At 31.2% G+C, this 15,810-nt stretch overlaps 3 protein-coding genes across 3 annotated transcripts; 1 reads left to right on the plus strand and 2 right to left on the minus strand.

Moving 5' to 3' along the window:
• Positions 1-3,798: 3,798 nt before the first annotated feature.
• TRIADDRAFT_56806 (uncharacterized protein) lies at positions 3,799-6,069 on the plus strand (the record flags this gene model as incomplete). The annotated part of the gene is made up of 6 exons (XM_002112574.1): positions 3,799-3,911; positions 4,300-4,429; positions 4,639-4,821; positions 4,936-5,118; positions 5,662-5,777; positions 5,919-6,069. The coding sequence occupies 6 exons, from the start codon at positions 3,799-3,801 to the stop codon at positions 6,067-6,069; spliced, it is 876 nt and encodes a 291-aa protein (XP_002112610.1).
• A 1,420-nt stretch (positions 6,070-7,489) lies between these two features.
• TRIADDRAFT_56807 (uncharacterized protein) lies at positions 7,490-8,494 on the minus strand (the record flags this gene model as incomplete). The annotated part of the gene is made up of 1 exon (XM_002113010.1): positions 7,490-8,494. One exon carries the CDS (start codon positions 8,492-8,494, stop codon positions 7,490-7,492), a length of 1,005 nt encoding a protein of 334 aa, XP_002113046.1.
• A 4,805-nt stretch (positions 8,495-13,299) lies between these two features.
• TRIADDRAFT_56808 (uncharacterized protein) lies at positions 13,300-14,394 on the minus strand (the record flags this gene model as incomplete). Its single annotated transcript, XM_002113011.1, has 1 exon — positions 13,300-14,394. The coding sequence occupies one exon, from the start codon at positions 14,392-14,394 to the stop codon at positions 13,300-13,302; it is 1,095 nt and encodes a 364-aa protein (XP_002113047.1).
• Between the last annotated feature and the right edge of the window lie 1,416 nt (positions 14,395-15,810).

Below are 15,810 nucleotides of genomic sequence, written 5' to 3' on the forward strand. Positions count from 1 at the left end.
ACAGATGATCTAGTTTTCCATATTAACGTACAAAAATTAAAATTTTCAAGAAGATTGCTCCGTTCTTACTATTTCCAGCACGGTGCAAGCTCTCTGGTCAATCGTCCTGATGATAGCGGAGTTCTTCCAACATTTATTGCGGCAGAAATGGGCGCTATTCTTGTAAGCATAGAATATTTTAATCTTGACCTTAGACTATAAAATGTTATTTAAAATAGATTTATAAAAATTAATTCATAATTTGAAATTGGCGTCTAAAATAATACTGGTATATGGTATTAAAATGTCATCGGACGTTTATGTAAGCGACTGAATTACAGGCTTTTCTTTATTTAATTCATGACCGGACTAGTTTATTTAGTAGCAATGCACTCTTAGAATATTTTAACTATACGTAATCTTGATATTTTTAGGTATTATATCGATTAGTAAGGAACGGTGGTAGCCTTGAATTATCCGATGACATCAAAAATACTGTACTTCATTTAGCTGCTATGAATAATCATCGGGATACCGTTAAATATATTTTAGAATATACGAAAATTAAAGATATTAATGCTCGGAATGCTAATGGACAGAAACCAATCCATTTAGCATCAAAATTTGGCCATAATCGTGTTGTAAATCACCTTATAAAATTTGGAGCAGAAATTAACAATAAGTGCGAACATACTGACGGTTATTAATTAATTTTATATTTCATTTATTCCATACATAATTATATTATTTTATTTCTTCAACACAGAGACCTCTTTTGTAATTACCCGCTACATTACGCCGCACGCAGCGGACATACTACAACTGTAGAATTACTGCTTGACAAACGAGCAAAAATTAATGTTGTGGACAGATCAGATGTGAGTAATACTTTAGCAATTCTCTAGCTGAATTGCTATCTTATTTTTAAATGTATACATAAAAGCAGTACTATTTAAGCTGCTAAAAGTATCAGCTTGTGTGTATTAAATCCATTGAAAGTGTTACTTAAGAAATATTTTAGCAGAGTTTATTACCCTATACGTTTCTGAATTATCATGGCCAGTAATAGGCGCAACATTTTATTTATGATGCGCCAACGCATGCTATCTATTAAATAACCCAACATTTCATTGACATACTTGCACCAAAGTCTGAATCGTTAATGCTAATTTCATAAAAATTAATATATCTAAGTGCAGTAAACCATCTTAACAATTCGCATGCTATATACTTAAGTTCCGGTAACGTTTCATATAAAATCGGTGACTAATTTTCTTTATATATACTTTGCTATGTGTAATTAAAGAAAACAGCATTGTATCTTGCTTGTGCAAATGGCCATACTGAGACTGCAAAATTACTCCTAACTCGCGGAGCCGATCCTACAGCAATTAATAATCAAGGTTTAAGCTGCTTAGATATTGCTATTGAAAATAACCAAACCGAAATTGGACTGCAAATAATCAGGAGCAAATAGTTAGTGATACATTATTCAAGTCCAGTCAAGGAGCTTTCTTGATACAGTATATTAAGAAAATATTCGATTTTTTCAACGTAGCTGGGAGAAAGCCATGGAAAACAGAAAATTGGACGGTTATACACCGATGAAGAGATTAATTGAGAAGCTTCCAGATGTTGCTTCGGTAAAAATTCGATAACTTTTGATCACTTTATCTATACAAACACAGCTTCAGCTTTACGTAATCTCAAAGGTAGATTAATCGTATTTTAATCCCTAATCAGAGTGTTTTAACATTGAAGCATCTCAGTATGTATTTATTTTTATTCGAGCTATTTCGAAGTGTCTTCAGTTTACGCTCTCATTTCCTTACTATGCAATATTCTATTACATAAGACCACAGAATTCCTTTTTCTAAGATAAATTCGGTATGTTTGCATCTGTACTTGCCAGTATAAACCTAACAGCTTCGAAATATAATCATTTTCTGTGCATTATCATAAATTTTATTTAACAGTATAGTATAGTATAGTATAGTATTCTAGGTCAAAATTAAAAGAGAAACGCTGTTCCGTACAATCTGTAAAATTACTAATACGATGACCAGCCAGTAATTACCATAGAAATATTTTTATTTATGATTGCTTCTTTGCTTAGATTGTTATGGACCGATGTATAAGCTATAATCAAACCGAAGATGGCAATAAAGAGGTTATTGATTTTAAGAATAAGTATCAGTAAACAAAGGGAAAAATAAATGATCTTATACATGTCGTTACTCAAACTGCTACTTCAAACGGTCACGATGATCACTTTAAACGCTCTATCTTGGTTTATTAACATTATAATTTAGGTTGTATTTAACTTTCGATATCTGGAGTCTCCCCCGTTTGATACAAGATTAAAAGATGTTAGAGATAATTACACCGCTGCCTCTGTAAGATCTTCATTTTAATTTTTGCGTATAGCAAAATTTTGTATTAATTCTAAGTTATATAAAATTATTCTACTGGATACGGCGAATGTTATATTAGTCAATAAGTAAGCTATAACATTTCTTGCAGAGCCTATTAGCTTCACAAAGAGTTGGTTTGATGACACATCCTTTAATACGTGCTTATCGTCATTATAAATGGTTAGTTAACTATGCTATGCATTTGTATTAGTTTAAGCCTTAGGGGTAGATGTTCATCCTTTACGGGGTTTTATCACCTATTAAAAAATTTTGGACAAATCCTTTCATAGGAATACCAGCATCAAATATTTTTATTATGTGCGAATTGCTGTATGCCTACTGTTTCTATTAGCTGTTTCGGTACCTATTGGTTTAAACATTCGCGAATACTATGAATATATTCGAAATACGACTGGCAATGTGGCACCTCCAACAAATAAGCCAGTGCGAGTGGTAATATAAGTCAGCTACTATCTTACTTAATAAATAATCATTCTATTTTCGACTAGAGCTATCTTATGTGTAGATAGTCTGATAGCATTTAGATAGTCCTTGGTAGTTATGAGACGAACATAATCTTATGTAATAAAGTGAAGTTTGCAAGAAACTGTATTTCTTGTTGTATTCTCGAGAAGACACTTTATCACTATGTCATATCTAAAGTCTAAAATCTGAATTGGCAATTTTTAAAACTCTAACTTTTAAAATTTAATATGCAGTAAGTTTATATATATATAAAAGCATACTAGTGCTCATTTTCTCTAATTATCTATGACCATAGCATTCCCAAGAGATATATAACAGATATATCATCCTGACGACGGCGATAATATTCAATGCAATATTGCACATCTTCAAATTTTTGTTGGCAGTGAGTATCTAACAATTCAGTGTGATATTTTCATCTTCAAGTATGAACGAATAATATTCAGCTGATACGCTATTTCAGAAGTATTTTATTGTTTAAATTTTTGCCTTTGTATTTTAAAACCATTGGCGATTCGTTAAAAGAGAGCTGTAGTACTAATAAATAATATTAGTAGGTCGTTCAAATAGGAAGATTTTTATGCACAATAAGGACCCTTGTCTATTATAGATACTTGATCCTTAAGTAGCGTACGATACTGCAGAGGCAGAAATATACTCATATAAGAGAAATTTAGAAAGCGAAATGTCAATTATGTTTTACATTCTCTACTGTTTGATGTAATATATATACCATGCTATACGAGTGTACTCTTGATATATTCGATTTTTTTCAAATAAGAACAGTTACAGCTCAAAAAATGTAGGAAAGAAATAATCCACATATAGAACAATTAATTGCTATTTTTTACTTGATGGATAGCCGAAAATTTATATAAAAAATATATCCCAGTCATTCCTTGAATTGGCCATTGAAGTTATGGCTCTCAGTATAAGTCTTCCATTTGAACGTGAGGTAACCAACCTAACGGTTCAGATTGGAGCTATGTGCATATTTCTAGCAATCGTCAATTTCCTAGCCCAATTAAAAAGGTTTGCATTTTATTATAATAACTACCTCATGCTAGCTCTAATTAAAGTGTAAATATTTCGACGATTAGCATAATATACGATGACCATAGGTGTTATAGATCGTTACGAGAGACAAGGAACATTAAAATTGCTTTATCAATACACTTCTAATTATCGAAACTTCGAGAAGCCAATTATATAGTAGTCCAATATATGGTTTAACTGTTCTATAAAATGCTACGAAATTAGTTTATTTATGCATTGTGATAAATACAGGAAATTCTTAATATCTTCATAACGTAGCTCTTGATATTAAGTGCTTGCACAAGGAGCAAAAATGGAAGGGAATTGCTTTGATCTATGGAATTTTACAATAGTCTATTTGCTCAATAACTTTTTTCAATTATAGGGCTTTCGGTATTGGTCTCTATCTTACTATGTTTATCACCATTATGAAGACCATTATAAGAGCATCACTGGTCATAATTCTATTTTTACTAGCTTTTGCTATTGCTTTCTATATGGTTCTGCGACAAATTGTAAGTTTGAATCAAATCGAGATAAATACAGACAGTTACTAATTCAATTTTGTGGGATCTTCTATCAATTAACACTCTATACACGTAGAACATGATACCTATTTCTTAAATAACATATGTATTAAAATTAGCCTATAGGCACCAGTGTATGAGTTGAATTTTGCGCTTTGTTGACTACCATTTTATTTATTAATCTTATCAACGATTAGCCGGAATTTAGCGAAATGGGATATTCTATTGTACGCGTAATAACGATGATGATTGGTGATATTGGTTTTGCTGAAACATTTCAACAACTTTATTTTAGCGGTCAACTGCAAAATTCAGGATTGGCATTAACACTTATTGTACTATTTGTTGTCGTCATGAATATCGCTTTTGCTAATTTATTGGTAAATCACAAATTGATTAGTTTGAACCCGTAATTTTATCAGAATTGAACACTGCTATATTAAGAATTAAATTATGAATGCAACTGGAGCTGAAATTACGCTGTATTCTACTAGGTTGGTTTAGCTGTTGGAGATATTCATGAAGTAATGCAAAATGCTGACATAAGTCTTATTGAGATGGATTTATCCCTTATTACCGACACAACTACATGTCTCTTACCACCTCGTTTGCGAAGCATGGGCTATCGCTCTTCTTACGTTGTTCGCCTTAATAAACAGACGTCATTTTATGATAAGGTAAAAGCATTAAACAGATTTTAGTATCGTTGTCATTTTACGCCATGATAAATTTATTTTAAATTTTTATATAAAATGGCTGGACTAGGTGCTTAACGCGATTTAATTCTTAGTTCTAAAATTAAACAGCCTGTCGTGCGCTAAACATACGTAATTCTCCTTTTGTCATGAATGGATGCCCGCAAATATTTCCATAAGACGGCAATCTTAGAAAGTTTAACGTTAAATATTTTTTCACTGTTCTATTATTTTACATTACAGTATAACTAATTATGAATAACTTGGAATATACAACATTATGCATGTCTTCTCATCACTTTATGATATCAAACTTATGCGTATATTGCTTTAGCAGGTTTTCATTGGATGCGTAACATTATGAGATTTTAGTACACTATTTTTGCTTTGCAGTTGAGTTCAGTTAGTTTCAATACATATCCTTGCCATTTTAGGAAACATCAAATTTACAGATATTTTTACTTAAAAGAGTTACATTAGATACTTGATGCTACAAAAAATATTCACCTTTATCTATTTTTGCAGTTGAAATGGAACGAGTTAACGGCCGGTGTTAAATTAATACCCAGCGTAGAAGTACTTGTTCCCGATAAACGTGAAAGTCATGACGTATACAATCAAATTAAACAGCAAGAACTACTGTTAGTATAATTACAACTATTGAACCAATAATAGATTATTTATTTAATGATGATATATAAGTAATACCTATGCTAAGGTGTAACTTAATAAGGAATTTGAATTCAAATAATATAGAATTAATGTATGCTTTTTAAAATTAGTATCAAGGCTATATTGGATCGTTTAGATGACTTTCGGTCAGATGTATTTCAACGCTTCGCTACAAATAAAGAAGATATTATCAATGTAAAGAAAGAAGTTCTGGAATCAGTAAAGGAAAGAGTAAAAAAGGATGATGACTATCTACTTTAAGCTAGCAAGCTGGTCTTTTAGAGTCTCGATAATGATGCCCATAAACGTAGCTGCATTGTTACCAATATGAAACCTATCTTTATATGAAGAGAAGCCGGAAAACTACGAAGCTAGCTCTAGTAGACCATTTTGTTATTTATCGATGATTTTGCATTGCAATATTTCTAAACTTTTTTGAATTATCCTTGAGGCTTTTGGGACAAAAATCAAAATAATTTACAAATTTATTTGAAACGATCTTTTGGTAGCTATTTCGACGTAATAATATTCCAATTGAACGTTTTCTAGCTTCAGAAGTGATCGAATCACGTATACTTTACCGTCTAAAAATATGTAATACGATCTGTAATTAATTTGCTATATGTATTTGCTATTGCTGTCAGTGCTTCATTTCAGCTAGTAGTATCTACTTTCTATTCTTCGCTATTACTAAGGTGCGAATGGAACCTTTCTTGAAACTATTAACGGATTCTTTAAGACATCTACAGTAACAATACCAATTATTGCGATAGAACCTAGTATCCAATCGGAAATTTAATCGGTGTTACTTATTTTACGATAAATAATGTTCAAAAACTGCAAATTAGTCATTGAGTTAAAAAAGCTTGTAAACTATGGTAAATATAAGGGCGCCATTACAGTTTGGCCAAATTTGAGTAGAAAACTATGCAAATAGATAGTTGTTTTGTTGTATACAACACCTATAGGACCATCTTATTGACGTGCTTACCTCAGGTAATGTACTGTTACTATATTGCCATATCTAGACTTTATTTTTCATGTTCAATTAATGCCTTCTATTAATTATATAATATTTGTCTTAACTTGAAATATTTTCTCTAAGTTAATGTATCCTCACGCGATTACAGCGCTTTGCAAATACGGATCAGTGGATCATTTGCTGTCTACTAATTTTACTTTATGTATTTATCGAATAATAAGCGAGAAGAATGAATTGAATACTTATTTCAACAAAATTATTTATCTTTGCACTTATCAATAAATTAATTATATCATATTTCATGCTTGAAATATATTATTGAATTCTTAGTCATGATTAACCAAGGATTCAAATAGTGAATCTACTTGATAGGTTTTCTGCACGATTCGATGCTAATTCCGTTTTATTTACACTTTAATATATACCTAGAAGCATCGATTACTAACGAATTGAGCAAGTAGTAAAGTATTGCTTAACAATATCGCTATTTAGCGCAAGTTTTCATGAACAAAAGCAGGAAGGCTTTTATTTGCAACAATTATGGATAAAGTAGCCATCATATACAACATTACTCAAGAGAGCATATTTTAATTTCTTATTCAATAGTGATTGACACACATATGTGGTGATTATAAAATCGACAACTATCACAGAAAATGCTCTTTAAATATACGATAGTACTACTATTAAAATTCCGTTTTAATTGTTACTAACGTAAGTTAAAGAAATTGCTGGAACCATAGAGGGTTTTTCTTTCGAAGTTCTTAATATCTTTTGACAAAAAGTTTTACTCATGAGGCAAAACACAATTGGATTGACAACTGGTTGTAAGAAAGCAATACCATAGAATATATTAATAATCGATGCTAAACTATTTTCATTTCTCATGTATAAGTGAATAACTGTTGCATCCGTTAATGACACCACTAATCGAGTTATATGGACAATGCCTGTTAAAATGAGAAACAAAGTAGTAATGACAATAATTTTTCGTACAGCAAACTGGCGTTTTTGCAAGTTGCCAGCATTCATATTATTTGCGGATGAATGTTGCATAGTAGCACTAGATTCATTAATTGCTTTCACAACGTGGCTATAGGCGTAGATGATGATAATTGCAGGTAAAATTTCTTCAAACACGACGATCGAAATGAAATAGATTTGCCCTGTAAGCGAATGTCCATTGATAGCATCGCAAATATAAGGAAATCGTGGATCAATACCTCCGGTGTAAATTTGTGGCAATACAACCAACAAACCAGTTACCCAACTTAGAATAATTGCTAGTCGAAGGCGAAATGAATTATACAGTAAAGCTTGATACGGTATTTTAACAAAAACGAAATATCGATCAACACTCATTATGACTAATATATGGGTCGAAATATAATAACTTGCATAAATGGTAACACCAAAGAAATCGCAGAAAATTTCTTTCCCAACTAAGGTGAAATCGTTAGGATGTAATAGAATGATTCCCATGGTTGTATAAACGATTAGACATGTGCAACCAAAAGCGTCTGAAGTAGCCATACTAGCTATTAAAATATAGGTCGATGTACGATATCGCTTTTGGCATGCAATCACCGCAACTACCAAGCAATTACCAATTAATCCCAAGGCAAAGATACCAGTAAATAAATAAGTCAAAATCGGTCTTTCACGAAGACTAATTAATAAATTATTGTAACTGGAATTATTCATCGATATCTGGATTGTATTTATTCCTTCTAGTCGGAAAAATAAAATTAAAAGTAGGATAAAATTGGACTTTTGTAAATTGTTTTTATATCATCATCCGACTTAATTGTACACGCATTCGAAAAAACTGGCTAGAAGAATATATATATAGCAGTAGATAGGATAGCGAAACAAATCAAGAGAATGGACTCTATAGAGTAGATGGTAGAAAATCAGCATTGAATCTAATCTTCCAAAAGTTCTAACACTGTCTACAAATAGCATAAGGGTAAATGGTTCGGTCTAATTCTCAGCAGACGTTAAAATCAATTAAGAGAATGAACGTTTTATGCCGTATAGAAAATTCAAAAGAAGTGTGGAACTACTCCTAAATATAGGAAATAAAAGGTGACCATATTCTGAATAAGCTGCAGGATTAGGATAACAGTTAAGATCTAATCGCATGCTTGTGTGCAGGAAATTAAAGAGCTACTTTATTTTTAATGAGTTCAAATTTTATATTATTAGGAAGAAGCGTTAGAAGAATCTCAAAAATCCAATTTTATTAGTGCTGATTAGTGCCTGTGACTAGAATCGACTAAGACAACAGTTACTTTGGAAAATGTTGAAACGGAGAAAGAGATTTCGTTTCGAAATAATTACCGGATTTGAAAGATTAAATCTAATTCTGACTATTATATGTACATTCGATTGAAAGTTTACTTGCAATAGATGATACGGAAAAAGAAAAGGCATTACTTTGTCTATTTTTGAAATGGTTGCCGTATTGTGCTATACTAGAATTCTTCTTAATCAGCCAACAGCTAGTTACAGAATCTAGCCAACTCCATACAAAATATAATACGATCCATAAAATGACTACGTTAGAAAAATGGACACCTGAGCTATAATAGAACCCATAAAGTACCTTCATCAACGAAATAGTTTGGTGTCAAGATAATATTGTAAATTTACTTTAAAAATTTTATATAAAATTACTTTGCCTTCGATAGATGAAAGGTCATTATAACATTAAATAAATAGAATATTTCGTAAACTTGTTGTGATTACTACCTTACGTATAGGAGCTGCAATAAATCATAAGGCCATATTTAAATAAGTGCAAGATCAAACACTTTGATTGACATAAAAGTTTCGAAATAATAGTTATTTTAATTCGGCATACCTCACTGGCAATAATAAATTACAATTTATTTAGTGTCTTTGGACGCGAGAGATGTTCTTCTCTTGAAGAAAGAAAGATTTCTATATTAACTTTGTAGTATGTATGATGTGGTAACTATCACGGCTATGTTGGAAAGAGTATGAAAATAAATCGATGAATTTGTACGCCTAATACTCATCATACCTTCTACAGACTGGGTAAAACAAAAGAATTACCACAACTTTTCTAGAATCGCTATTTTTAAAGCCTATTAAAAATTTCCCTACAAAGGTTGCAGAGGCGATTGTATCATCACTTACGATAATGTACCAGTTATCCAATCAGCTTAGCTGAAAGCCTTTCAATTAATTTGCATAACAGAAAATAGAGTTAATACAAACAGAATATTCAATTTTTTATGTTAACATCGTTTGAAGCGATTTTTCCGTGCAGCGAGAAAAATCAGCTAGAAGTGTTTTAATTTGCACAAGATAAAGTATGGCTAAAATAGCAATTTAATTCAATTAAGGTATCGAGTGCATCCTACTGACTATTGGTTGCCACTTCTTATTTATAATAAATTCAGTTTCTTCCGCATTTGCTGTCACTTCTCCATTTAAAATCCACAAATCAAATTAATAATAAAATCAAATAATTATTAATCAGCTATGAAACCCATATGGTTGATAGGCGGTATAAACACTTAATTTTGGGCTTTATAGGACTTGTTTAATCATATGCTACCCAGTGTTGATTTCTTGGCTCCTATTTAACAAAATATTTCAGAATTTTACAGGGTTAGGTGATATCCATTTAAATTAATAGATAATGCCATAAAAAGTAATTGGACATAAGGAAATAAATGCATTAAATCTAAAGTAATCAAAATTTAATCAAAGTTTTCAGAGGAAATTAAGTAGCTAGATGTTAGAAATTAGCTCCGCCATATGGTAGTGTAATTCTATAGATCAGAAATTGATTTCTAAAACCATGTATCCGGGTAGCATACCATAATGGAATTTCTGAGATTACTTACTCTTAGTCTTACGAATTACGCAATGATTTACACGCCCTTGAGATTACAAGTACATGAAGGACCAAAGTTAAAAATCAACTTGAAGCCTAAACTTTGTAAGTATGGTGGAAATAATCATTACTATATAAGATCTATTCATTCACTTCTAAAATGGCTGCTTTATTTAATCTTACAGAAATAATATAGGCTGATATATTCCAGTCACAAATCAACTTCGTGACAAAGATAACGTGAAACAAACCTCTAAATTAATGCAGTCTCTGGGATTCAGTATCCCTTAACTATCTCACAAGAATTTGGACGACTTTGCTTTTACGTTAAATATTCAGTGTGTATTATATATTATAGAATATGTTGAATAGCAGAATTATCCGGTTAAGGCAACAACCTTTTGGGGATATCTGCGGCATTACATAGTATATTATGATCGATTCCTGCAATAGGATAATTAATCATAAAACCAAAACCACCTTAACTAATACGAGCAGGTGTTGATGCAGTACTAAAGATTTTGATATCCTGTGCTATTCTATAAATTATGCATTATAGAATTCGTTGAATAGCTGAATTAATCAGTCACGGCCTCAACTTTTGAGAGATATCTGCCGTATCACGTTGAATGTTATCGTCGATTACTACTATGGGATAGTTAACCGTAAAACCAAAATTATTTCTGGTAATGCAATGAAGTAGCTGATGCAGTCATAAAAAGTTTTCAGTCCTGTATACTTTTATAAATTATGTGATGTAGATTTTGTAGAATAGCTGAATAATCCTGATATTGAATCAACCTTTAGGGGATATTTGCAGCGTTGCATCGTATTTTATAGTTTGAAGTAACTAGTAACGACCAAATAGTTATTGTTGTATACCTTTGAGCGATAACGATCCAATATGTGTACTTAATATTTTGTATTTCTATCTAATTTCTATCACTTGGAATAGACAGTTTAAAGTGAGGAAAAGCTTCACTTGTTCGTGATTTTGTACCGTACCAAAGGAGTAATATTTTATTATAACGAAACTATCGGACACTATAATTGTTACTTATGTAAAGTAGTCAAACTATAACTTAGCTCGTTCATCTAATTCAAGGTTGAATAACAGGCATATAGTATAATAGTTAAGAGAGTTTTTGTATTTGCATATCAATCTATTTAAACGGCACTACTAAGTCATTTTATCTGATACTTTCATAATCCGCTACAAATTACTTCGTAGATTTAATAAAGATTCAAGACTGGAAGAGAGGCTAATTAGAATATGTTTTGCATTAACCTAGATCACAGCACATTCTGGCAGTATCACAAGCTTTAAATTGCTTAATCGAATAAAAGTTTGAGTTAGGAGGAGAGATTATACTTATTGCAACAATGTATGTATGTCTGTTATAGGCAACAGGATACTTTAACATTAAAATCTGTTAGTACTGTATGGTAAGTTATTATATCTGTTGTTCGCATGATTAAGTTATTAATTAATTTGCAAATTTAATACAAGTTTATTGTTTAGTCTGAAGGAAGGCTGGACCAATATTTGATTTATGTATTTGCATAAATACCTAACGTTTTAATAATCTAGCAATCTTGGCATCCTGTTTGATGCTAAGTAGTCAAGGCATAGCTAAATTCGCTTTTCCGGCATGATTTTATAGTTAATCATGGGGAACTGAATCGACTAAAGTTTCTTATACGAGCAAGTCTGCATAGAGTAGATCTATTTTAATTGTGTTCTTCAAGCGGACCAGTTTAGCTTTAAATAGGTTAGTGTTTCAATAGGCGATAATAATTTCGCAATTTTATATCGTATTCTACCATACGGCATACTGAATTTCTAAGAATTTATCGATCATAATAAGCTTGCTGTAAATGAGTTAAATATTTATTTAAACTCTTAATTCTATCTTTCACAAGCATTCTAGTTTAAAATTTCATTTTTTACCGAGCGTTCTTAGATAGCACGTTGAAGGGATTAATCTACTTTTAGTTACGTCACATTCAAGTAAGGCTCGTATACCCCTTTAAAAATAAGAATTTTAGTCATATAATTGACACCATCCAAAATAATTTGAAGCTAGAAAATTGTTGGAATATATAAAATATTTGATTTTTAATTGCACCAAACCAAAATTAAATATTTAGGGAGTCTAAGAAAAACTTTAGAATGTGAATTAAGAGTGCATTAATCATTGTTCATTCGAAAATTGATGGCCAATCCATTTAATTTCAGTGCAAAATTTACTGGCAACTTTCCTAATTTAGCAAGCGTGAGTCTGTATATTCGATTTAGTGTCGAAATTAATACTTACTATCTGATATTTTGACCATGTAATATCAACAACGACAATAGAAGCTTTCGAGGGTTACTTGCATGCTGTTTTAGTAATCAATCGATGACTAAATTAAATTCCTAGACTTTTTATAGATACAAACTGTGTCAAAATTATTAATTTTTAACCCATCAAAAAGACAATCAAGACTATCGATTGATATTGCACAATCACTTCTGAAATAACTTTATTAACGATAAACAATGTCAACAGCATTTTTTGAATTAATTCAAATAAGCTAACGTTAAGACTATTATAATAATACTTAAGCCGGAAAGATTTAAACATTTTTACTTTAATTAAGGAGCAAATGTTACGCCTATCGTTTGCGATCGACTTCTCTTAAGGGAAGAATTTACGATAGACTTTCGAAATGATTTACTCATCACACAAAATATAATCGGATTTACTACAGGCTGAAGGAAAGCAATTCCATAGCAAATATTGGTTATCATACCTAAAATAGTCTCATTAGCGATAAATAAATTAGCCACGGTAGCATTGGTTAATGCTACTGCTAAGCGAGTAATATGTAAGATTGCAGTCAAAACTAGGAAGACAGCTGTGACGATCACAATTTTACGTATAGCGGATTTACGCTTTTGTAAATTTTTCAAATTATTAACCACGTTACCCTTAATGCTGAAGCTGGATCGATTCAGTGCTTTAATTACGCAAACATACGCATAAACGATAATGACAGCAGGAATAATTTCTTCTATCACCAAGATTAACATAAAATAAATTTGATTATGTAGTAATGACGCATGGGTTGAATCACAGATGAAAGGATAGTTAGGATCAATTCCTCCTGCAGGAATTATTGGCAAGGCAACTAGGAAACCAAAAACCCATGTAAGAACGACAGCTAACTTTATACGCCATGGATTGCGTAATAATGGCTTAAAAGGTGCTTTAACAAATGCATAATATCGATCGATGCTAATCATCGTTAACGTATGAGTTGATGTAAAATATGATGAATAACTGCATACACCTAAGAAATCGCACAGGATTTCTTTAGTAGATAGAGAGAGGTCGTTGGGACGCAAGAGATAGATTGATATCACAGTATAGATAATCAAGAACAAGCATCCAAAAGCATCGGAAACTGCCATACTAGCAATTAAGATATACGTAGATGTATGATACTGATTGATACGAAAAATGGTTAAGCAAACAAGAAAATTGCCGATAAATCCAATAGCGAAAATACCCGTAAATATGTAGGTCGGCAAGACAGTAGCTCGTAGATTAGCTAGCATTTCTTGAGCTGTGGTATTGTTCATGATTTTTCTTGCAGGATTGCTTTCACGTTTAATAGTGTTCAAGGAGAATAAAGCTGACAAAAGACTTAGTCTGTAAAATAATGCAGAAAAATAAGGATTAGCCATCTATTGATATCTTATATCCAGTTTGCTCTTATTATATTTTGTTGTGCATGTAGTTTAAGATAAAAATAGGAGGTAAAATCAATCATCTTAGTAAAAATTGATGTTCCATTACCGGTATCTAAATAGAAGTATAATTAATCATACAAAAAGTGCTAATAACGAGATCTTTTTAAGCCCGCTGTAATCTAAAAGTAAAGTTGAAAAACTATAGCTTAGAAATGAATTGGTAACCTGTTTAATAACGATATAAATTTGCTGATTATTATGTGATCCAAATACCAATCTATCTAATGATATTCTATTTATACATTATTCAGAAATAGCAACATTTTCTTCTTGCGATATATTATCTAATCCGATCTTATTTTCCACTGAAAGTATTTTTAATTTTTGATTTACACAACATTTCACAAACAGCAAAATCTTAAAAGGATTATTTAAGCTTTCCTATCATGCCAGCTCAAGACAACCCTTGTGGTTTATATAGTAGATTAATTTTATCGACGTTACAAAGAAAACTAAGAATATCATTAAGCTTACGCTATCAGTTTCATGATAAAATATCGACGATTCTATAGTGATATAAAATAAAATTGCTTAATATCGTGTTATTATCCTTCATAAGAAAACTATTAAGTAAAAAATATTTTGCAAAATTACTAGACAATATTAGTTCTCATGCTTTGTGGAATAAGTAATTATACTGTAAAATTCTCACTCCAAATTTCAGGGTGATTATGTTGACTTTGCAGTTGTGCAGATTATGTAATTACGCGGCAAAACACCTGATAGAGTCATAAAACGCCAGTCTCTATGTCATACGCAAATAATTGATACATGTTAAAATTCCTACCGTCAAATGGAATTGTTCAATCGATTTTACAGTTTGTATAATCTGATATTATATCGTAAAATCTAATTTCGAAATGGCTACTTGAATAACATCAATTCTAGCTTGTATTGAATTAACGTGTGATGCAGTAGATACAAATAGATAGCTTACTTGGCAGAATATTATATCGACTTCGAAATTATTAAAATCCGCAATTGTATAGCTGATTCTCATTATTAAATATTCAGCAAAATAATAAAACAAGGTCAATTTATATTGTATATAAAAATTTTTAATTCCACCCCAAAATCCCTACCATCGAGTACCATTATCTGAAGGAATGATTTTATCGACTTTGATACTACAAGGAATGCAATGAATGCTATTAAATTGCGTACTTGATGGAATGATTACGTCGACTTCGAAATTATCAATATTTCGCAGTTATAGCTTGATTCTTATATCATATATTCAGTAAAATAGTAAAAATCATCCGCGTCAATTGATATTTATGTGAAAAATCTCTAACCCAAAAATTCCGGCGAATGAAGGAATGATTATATCGACTTTGATGCTATAAGGAA

The sequence above is a fragment of the Trichoplax adhaerens genome, genomic scaffold (genome assembly GCF_000150275.1).
Source record: "Trichoplax adhaerens TRIADscaffold_5 genomic scaffold, whole genome shotgun sequence".
In the NCBI taxonomy this organism is placed as follows: Eukaryota; Metazoa; Placozoa; class Uniplacotomia; order Trichoplacea; family Trichoplacidae; genus Trichoplax; species Trichoplax adhaerens.